At 38.1% G+C, this 9,053-nt stretch overlaps 2 protein-coding genes across 8 annotated transcripts; one reads left to right on the plus strand and one right to left on the minus strand.

Annotated features, from left to right (window-relative positions):
- Nucleotides 1–248: 248 nt before the first annotated feature.
- On the plus strand, nucleotides 249–3,765 carry L(2)k09913 (transmembrane protein 53-like lethal (2) k09913). Of its 7 annotated transcripts, none has more exons than XM_076426656.1 (7): nucleotides 252–441; nucleotides 1,173–1,212; nucleotides 1,301–1,417; nucleotides 1,514–1,786; nucleotides 1,848–2,116; nucleotides 2,777–2,954; nucleotides 3,012–3,765. In XM_076426656.1, the coding sequence occupies exons 3-7, from the start codon at nucleotides 1,325–1,327 to the stop codon at nucleotides 3,150–3,152; spliced, it is 954 nt and encodes a 317-aa protein (XP_076282771.1). In that variant the 5' UTR covers nucleotides 252–441; nucleotides 1,173–1,212; nucleotides 1,301–1,324; the 3' UTR covers nucleotides 3,153–3,765. The 7 variants fall into 7 exon arrangements, with proteins under 7 accessions (XP_076282774.1, XP_076282771.1, XP_076282775.1 ...); XM_076426657.1 differs by lacking the exon at nucleotides 252–441 and adding an exon at nucleotides 469–741; XM_076426654.1 differs by lacking the exon at nucleotides 252–441 and adding an exon at nucleotides 767–1,096.
- Nucleotides 3,663–6,300, minus strand: Dbp45a (putative ATP-dependent RNA helicase Dbp45A). Its single transcript, XM_076426653.1, has 6 exons — nucleotides 5,927–6,300; nucleotides 5,669–5,862; nucleotides 5,249–5,593; nucleotides 5,005–5,177; nucleotides 4,082–4,437; nucleotides 3,663–3,999 (listed from the first exon to the last, which is right to left on the minus strand). Exons 1-6 carry the CDS (start codon nucleotides 5,982–5,984, stop codon nucleotides 3,776–3,778), a joined length of 1,350 nt encoding a protein of 449 aa, XP_076282768.1. The 5' UTR covers nucleotides 5,985–6,300; the 3' UTR covers nucleotides 3,663–3,775.
- Between the last annotated feature and the right edge of the window lie 2,753 nt (nucleotides 6,301–9,053).

Genomic DNA, 9,053 nt, shown 5'->3' on the forward strand with positions numbered 1-9,053 from the left:
GTATTACGAACAAGAGAGCCGTTATCATCCGGAATAAAATGTGCAGATAATAGTTCGTGTTATCAACATTAAGTAGCATCTTATCTGCTTTAATTAAAGGTCCGCTTTCCTTTCTTGATAAGATGCTTTTAGAAAATTTGCTGAAATTGCACGTATATTCGCAATAGCTACGATGTCGAATAACATCGAGCGTCTATTTTAAATAGACGCTCGAATTAGCTTGTGGATATTTCGTAAACAACGTTTTTCAATGCATTAAGCCGTCAGTCTGTTTAAAAAATGGTTTTAACACATTGTACGAGACGAAAGGAAAACTCAGCAGACGCTATGCAATTATCTGCTTGCGCTGCACGAAATGAAACATATAGCAGGCGGCTGCACGCGGATACAAATGTTATTCAGCTTACACAGTAGCCAGTGAAGTGTTCAACCATCAGGCTAGTAAGTTCGCTTTTAATTGCGCTTCTCTGATTGAACGCACGCTCGCATATTGCGACGGCAAAAAATTTGAATTGCATTTTTCTTCGAGCATCCATTCCATGTTGTATTTATTAACGATACATGATCATTTTCGTTTTCATCGGTTTCCCACGTTAATAACAAGGGCGGAAGAATTGATTGCCAACCGATTAAAGTGAAATGTATTTGACATTGAAAACGCGAGACGAAAATTTCTACGCGACGTAAATATTTAGTGGTAACATCGTGTTGCAAACTGTCCGCTTCGTCGAAACGGTTTTCGTAAGTTTTTTTGCTTGTAAATTCGGCTGACACGGTTTATAATCGACGGAAAAATTGTTAAAGGGAATGCACAGTGCGCTTATGTCACGCGACCCTTCGCAAAATATTATGTAAAGCGGAAATAGGGAGATTCAATGAAATTTGATATTCGCGCTTACGACCCTTTAAATTGACAGACAGACGGAGAAGACGGGACACAGAAAAAACAAAGACAGAAGAGCAATATGCTAGTTCAGCGTATAAAAATGTCACGGATGGGTTAATTGATTTTAAGTTGCTTTTAGGTTGTACTTCGACCCCACTCGATTAGTCTGTCAACATATTAGTAACGTGCGCATGCAAAACAGTGGAATATGTAATTTCTAATTCGTAACTGTCAACTAGTTATCACATAATAAGACTGATTTGAATTTCCGTTTCTTATCCGATAGGTGCGACTTAATAACCGAGTGTAGTCACTAATTACATCAAGTACTGTATATATTTTTTTTCTTGATAATTTATATATTTATCTATGTCCATCATTAATAATTAATTTTCTTTCTCCGATACACTTTAGACCCGGAGGGTTCAAGCAGCAACGATGATGATTGGAAGAATATTATCGACTACTTTGGCAAGAACACGACTCTTTAATTATGCTCAGCCACAATTGTTAAGTCAGAAACAGGATTTGGTAATGTAGATTTGTTCCTTTCACCTTGTACACGAATTTCTACGATACTTTGTTTCTCAGAAAGATTTTCATTCTGAAATTGTTCTCTGAAATCAGACTCTGCTGTTGTTGGTATGCAAGATATCCAACTACCATGTTACCAAGAACATTGAATACATCTCGCACGATAAAAAAATCAAAACTCCCGAGGGTCGAATGGAAAAGTTCAAGAACTTCGACAACAGACCATTGTTAGTTATGCTAAGCTGGCTTATGGCCAAACGTAGACATGTTATGAAATTTGTGAATCTATATACAGAGCAGGGTTTCGATGTAGCCTTGGTGACGCTCACTCCGTGGCAATTGATGTGGCCCACGAAGGGGTCCAGGGTAGGTATACGTAAGCAGGGAAACAGGCGTGAAGTATAATTGAGGGAAGTTTCTGTTCTAGATGGTCGCCGCAGATTTACTTGACTTCCTAGTACAGTACGAACGTAATCAGCAGATATTGTTACATGGATTTTCAGTGGGAGCATACATGTGGGGAGAAGTGATGGATTTAATGCAAAGTGATCGCCAAAAATATGCTCACATCATCGACATGGTTGTCGGTCAGGTCTGGGATAGCGTAGTCGATGTACCCGAAATATCGTCGGGTGTACCGCCTGCTGTGTTCCCGAGAAACTACATGTTGCAAAACATGCTCCAAAAGTATTTAGAGTGAGTCAATCCTTCGTTCTTCAAGGAAAAGATCTCGATTATCCGACTTTGGTATCGACAAGCTTTCATATGATGACAGTACACAATTATTGGACTTAAATCATTAAGGGGGTACACTCTCGTTTCCAGGATTGCAAGGGTCCGGGATGTGCCTTCTCATTTTTCAATAATGCAAAGATGAGGCTTTTCAGTAGCAAAACCGCTAGATAAAAGATCAATCTAGGCCGCAATCACCCTCAAAAGTCCACAGTTTTACGTTCGCGAGGCGTAATTTGCATTATTCGGCGGCACATAGTTGCCGCAGCTTTATGAAAGTAGTTACATGCGCAGCTTTATGTTTTCAAATAATGCAAATTACGACTTATAAACGTAAAAATTGATTTTTGAGGGCTTTTTATCGAGCGCTTTTGACTACTGAAAAGCCCCATCTTTGCATTATCGAGAAATGAGAACCTTGCAATCCTGGAAACAAGTCCGAAGAAGTAACATTCGATATAGTTTCCTAATAAAAATTCGCAGTCTGATGATTACATAAAAATTCCAAAACCCCGATAGTGAAGTACAATGGTCGCATCTTTATCATCGATACCAAAGCCAGATAGCTAGAGTCTCTCCTTTGTTGGTGCCTCAAGTTTAGCACTGTATCAGAATGATTTTTAGGTATCACTTACGAACATTTTACAAGCAATCTACGCAATACTATGTACGATCTAGTCAATTGTTTCATACGAATTTAGTCCACAGTCCAGCGTTATTCCTTATGAGTAAAGTGGACACTGTTGGTAATATAAGGGACAATATGCGAGTTCACGACCAATGGGTTATCAATGGCGTGAAGGTAAGAATCTGAACTGTTTAAAATGAACAGACTACATTCGTGTTCCGTTTCTTCCAGACGCACGTCAAGATATTCGATAAATCTCCACACGTCGGACATTTTCGCAAATATCCGAAAGAATATGTGGCAGAGCTATACGGTTTCTTGGATAAATTAAATTTGATTCAGAACGAAGAGAAAATCCGAGCACGGCTTTAAGTATGCAGTCCGACACCTTACCAAGTAGCATTTACATGCGTACAGGATATTTGAACGTATACCTTATGACACTTGCCAAATATGTAGTCCCCAAACCATCCATTAACTTGAAGAAAGGAAAAACGAATGCCAAAGTAGAATTACACATCGATTATAAAGTTTCTTTTAACGATCTTCTCTTGCATATGCTTTGTCGGCTGTAAATAGGAATGTTAACGTGTGCAATATTCGAAAGTATTGTGTTGTTGCAAAGTTATTATAATCTGAAAAGTTAAGTCCTAATAATTGTTGGAACCTACGGTTTTTAAAACGTGCGACTGAAAAACAACACGTAGACTACATATTTCGTGGTTGTTTTGTACTTGTTTCTAATAGTTAATAATTAGCAAAGAGAAATTTGTACAACCTGAATATTTTCTTATATTTTTTTTTATACCGAATATATAATAATCTCCTCATTGTAATGATAATCGTATAGTACACGGTACAAATAACCAAGTGCCTTCCATCTATCGAAAAAAACTATATAATTATCTCATAGCAATAATTTAGCTTGTTATACATCATATTATTATATACATTTTTTCAGATAATAAAACTTGAGCTAATCGCATTTGTCTGCATTATGACGCTTTCTCTGCAAGTTTCCTCTTTTTGCTCTTCTTCGATTTGCCGGATTTCTTTTTCTCCAGTATCTCCTCGATCTCGTCTGGATCTTTCCCTTCGAGAATCAGCTTCTTGCGCTTATTAATCATTCTTTTCTCATAAAAATCTGTCTCGTCCAAGTGCATCTCTGCTTCTCGTTTGGCCACCGATATCTGCGTTATCATCGTAACTATTTCTTTGTCTAGGCAGAAAATGTTGCATTGAATCAGTCCGGGTCTTTCAATTCGTTTGAGTAACACCAATCAATTTAACGAATACCTTACCATTAACTTTGTACTCTGTCAATTTGGTCCCTACAGTATCCTCAATTGCGTGTAACAATTTGATATCGTGCGGAGTGATTAGGGTAACAGCCATGCCTCCTTTACCAGCTCTGGCGGTTCGCCCGACTCTGTGTATGTATTCTTTTGGCACATTCGGTACAATGTGATTTATGACTAACTCTACCATAGGGATATCTAAACCTCTCGCCGCGACGTCTGTAGCTATTAAAATTTTCGTATGATTAGATTTGAATTGGCTGAGCGCTGCGAGTCGTTCTCTTTGTTTTATCATTGCATGAAGAGCTACGTTTCTAAAGCCGATTTCGTTCAGCGTCATAGACAATACTTGGCAGTTCCTAGAAGACAATGCGCGATAAAACATCGTTCATTTTTTTGGCGGTCCACCAAAATATCTCCTTTATTTGTAATGACTAGCAGGAATAACATAAAAATTGATTTCATTCCTTAACGACTTTGTTACATTAAAAGCAACATTACAACATTCGTGAATTTTAAAAATCTTTTACTGTTTTATATTTCGCCCAGCCAATTTCTTCATAAATGCATTGATCTTTATGCAAAATAAAGATTGTTTAGATTAATTGCAAGATGTAAGAACCAAGTAGGAATTGATTTCTCTCTTTAATGGTTTTATTAAGCTGTAAGAAACATGTTGAGTGTTAAACTGTTTTAATCTCTACACTGTTTGAAATTACACCCACCCACTTTTGTCAAAAATGCGTAAATCTCCGCAATCTAGTCATCAGAAATAAAGGAGACATTTAAACTTATACATGCGATTATTTTCTGAAAAATTAAAAATGCAAAGGAAATGTTTTAGACGAATGCTGCACATTTTTCTTGCATTTCTAATATTTAAAACAATCGCGTGTATCTAAACCAAACATATACTGCATAATTACTTGCAAGTGTCCGTAAAAATCATTATAGATCCATCCTTGTTAGTCGATCGAAATGTTTTAACTACTTCTACTAGAAACGAATCGCGAACGTCGCTCGGACAAAGTACATAACGTTGATCTAGTTCTTTCACCGTAGCTACACCAGTGTCGTCGTTAGATTCCCACATGAAAACCTTTAAAAATTATTATTGTACTCAGGCATTTTCCAACATCACCCTATATCAATTTCCATAATAATTCATACCTTGCTAGATGCAACATGTTTTACTTTATCGAGAGTATCTGTCATAGTAGCACTAAAAAGGAGAATTTGCTTTTGTTTAGGCAGAGCATTGAATATAGTCTTTATCTGGTCATCAAAGTGACCACCGAGGAGTCTGTCAGCTTCGTCCAGAACTAGAAATTTAATTCTGGCTAAAGAAAATGTGTCACAACTTTCTAAATGATCTGCCAAACGTCCCGGAGTAGCGACAAGTATATGTGGATTTTTTGATAACTCCAAGCCTTGCGTAACCATATCCATTCCACCGACAACTACACATTTTTTCAGATTAATAGATTTCCCTATTGCCGAGAATTGATCTGCAATCTATGTATACAAGCTTTTAGTACGACTCTCGTTGAGAGAGACTGCGGACAGATGTAATTAGTTACACGAACATACTTGGAAAGCTAATTCTCTGGTAGGCGTCAAGACCAAAGCAAATATACCATAGGGATCCTCGGATAATTTCTGAATTATAGGAAGTGCGAACGCTAGTGTTTTTCCACTGCCAGTTTTTGCACATCCAATACAATCTTCACCCGCTAAAATTCTTGGCACACAATTTTCCTGAATCGGAGTAGGTTTTTTCAGACCTAATACAAACGGCAATGTTGGATATGTTTTATAATATTATTGATATCTAAATGGAGAACTTACCCATAGAATTACATTGATTCACTATCCACGGACTCAAATTTAGTCCAGCAAACGTCATCGTGTTCGATGTGTCAAGCGAAAGCGAATTGTTTACAAACAGACTACATACATAGGTTAGCACGTGGAGAAGAAGGTAAGATTACACGTGCTCACATGCTTCACGTGCTTACATGTAGTCTTATACATCGCTGTGACGTCAGCCTTCAGAATTTCACTACTTTACGAAATTGTTGTTGTAACATTGAGGGATAACAATTATATCTAAGTCGCAAAAATGTTTTAACAAGAATAGACAAAAGCACTGTATGTGTAACCACTGGTAACCACCACCACCGACGAGATGGTGTAACTGGTGTAAGCAGTGCTTCGATTGAACCCAACTTTTTTGATACGATAACAGTACGGAAAAACAGTAACGTATCTACTATTGGGTAGATGAAATGGGGTTCCTTGAGCACCCCGCAGAATTTTAAAAAATTTATATGATTTGATTCTGAAAAATGAATGTATAACAAGTGTATTTGTGTATATTTTGTAACTCGTAGGACACGTCCTGGAGTCTTTTTGTCCGGTAAGATTATTTCGATACATTTCCGCCAATATAACTGCCTCAGGGCTCTGGCCGCTCTGCTACCCAATAGTAGATACGTTACTGTCTTCCCGCGCAGCGCCTCTAGCGGCCATCCATCGTATCAAAAAAGTTGGGTTCAATCGAAGCACTGGGTGTAAGACAGTGCTCCCCAACCTTTTTATCGTCGCGGACCGGTCAACGTTTGATAATTTTACCGCGGTCCGCTGAAGGGGGGGGGGGAGAGGGACGTTGATTGTTTATATTTCAGATTGTTCTGATTTAATAATTTTAATTTAATTGTATTTAAATAATTGTATTTAATGTTCCTTGGACGGACCGGTACCATTTGATCCACGGACCGGGGGTTGGGGACCACTGGTGTAAGATGTAAGGTGTAACCCATGGATATCTGGTGTAACAGTGTAACACGTGTCACCGATGAGATACTATTTATGTAGACCACGGACCTTGATGTAGACCAATGTAGACGCAGTGCCAAGTGTCAACCCCTGTGATATTCAGCGGACAGGCAAATGGGCACGGGGATAACGTGGAACTGAAGTGGAACTAAAGTGATCTGAAATACCACATCGCTAAAAGTTCTATCCAGTTCTATCCACGGTCACCGACGAGATACTATAGTGGTTAAATAAATGTAAATTAGTTAGTACAAATGTATATTAGTTTTCCATTTTGTCGACAACATTCATATTGAATAATTGTAGGAATCTACATTATCGAAACCTGTCCCACAGAAAATACTGATGGCGTCACCCTTGGCAGGGTAGCAAAACTTCAAGCTAATGATTATTATTAATCACCGTTGGGTGGCGCCGCTATGTCGTATACGCAATTCCCGTCGTATTTACTATTTTGGTAGGAAGACGAAGAAGCTCGTGAAAAATCAATGATAATAAGTTAATTAAGTGCAAATATTGCGTCGAAATGGCACAATAGGTTCCCGAGATTCACTTGAGTTTCTTTGTCCATAAATTTTTACGAGTAAACAATGTAAATTGAGTAAATATGAAATGATGGAAGTATCGGCAAGTGAATGGACGCAGTACTTCGAATTCTATACAGAAATTGTTAATAATTGACTAATTTTTTATGGGAATTGTCGGATATGTTAGTGAAATTTTGCCGAAGATTTATTTCTGTTTCATCATTTTGGCCGGCTTCGAAACGGAGAAAGCTACAGAAAGACTGTAAACAGTTTTCAAATGTTTGGAACGACGCGTCGCGACGCAGCAATAAACGGACCAACATTTTACGATATTAACATTCTTGCGAACACCAGAGGGAACAGCACCGTTTGGTTGTTTTGTTCAAACCATTTTATCCAGTGGTTGCCGGAGATATCTCGGCGTTAACGCTTAAACGAGCCACTCGGTAAGTCTAAATACGTGGAAGCGCGTAGTACACATCGTGCTATTATCCGCAATGGACGCTGCAGAGTCTGGTTTCGCATTTATTCCCACGGGATACGGATCTCGCAAATTTCCTCCACCACCGCCATAAAACCGAACAAGGATATCGCGCGTTCTTCCGTGCCGTTGCGTCTATACACACGATAACCCATAAATTTACAATAGGGCGCGCGATCGAACACACCGAAGGTCGAGATATCGTTCCTGTAGGTCTCCTTCGATAATTTATCGGTGAGTCGTGTGCCCGAAAATCGCGCAACGGCGAAATGAATTTTCCAGGGACCTCGAAAAACGGAAACTCTGTCGTCTACCGAACTTTTCTTCGGTTCCCTCGAACGTATATCGTTCAACTATATTCTAGAATCTATTAGGTCGTTCCATATGAAATGTCCGATTTTGAACAGTAATGTTAAACAATCGCAACTATTTCTTTTTGATCATTAGACTGCGGATCTTTATGCAAAATAAAAAATGTTCGCATTGATTGCCAGACACAGGAGCCATATAAAAATTCCATTCTTCTTTTAATTATCTTATTAAGGTGAACCTAATACACCGGTGGCCTCAAATCTTTTTAATACCTCCACTGTTTTAAATTGTATGTGTCCATTTTTGTTATAAATGCATAAAATCCGCAGTCTATTGATCAAAGAATCACACGTTTCTTCATTGTATTAGGTTGTCCCAAAAGTTTCTTTCGGAATTTGTTCCTTTAATGTTGCTAAATAAATACAAACAATGCGATAATCTTTGTGTTAATGTTTTAGTACTTCCTAACATGAATTTGCATTATGTGCATGAATCGAAAACACACTTTTGGGACAACCTAATATTATGGTAGACATTGAATTTCTTGGTCACTCACATGCTTCATTTATAAGATTGTCATCTCTGTTTTGTAGTTCTTTTCACTATCCACGAATAGTGCGTTGATTACTAGACTGCAGATCTTTATGCAAAATAAAAATTTACTTCGAGATTACAACAATTCGAGGACGTCGGTCTATTATTTCCAGCTCTAGAAACTTCTTGGTAGAAGTAAGATATTTTCATTTGGCTCCTGATAATTGTAATCGATGCAAACAATGTTTATCTTGCATACAGATCAGTAGTCTAGTTTTATCAG

This window comes from Lasioglossum baleicum, chromosome 6, assembly GCF_051020765.1.
Source record: "Lasioglossum baleicum chromosome 6, iyLasBale1, whole genome shotgun sequence".
NCBI lineage: Eukaryota > Metazoa > Arthropoda > Insecta > Hymenoptera > Halictidae > Lasioglossum > Lasioglossum baleicum.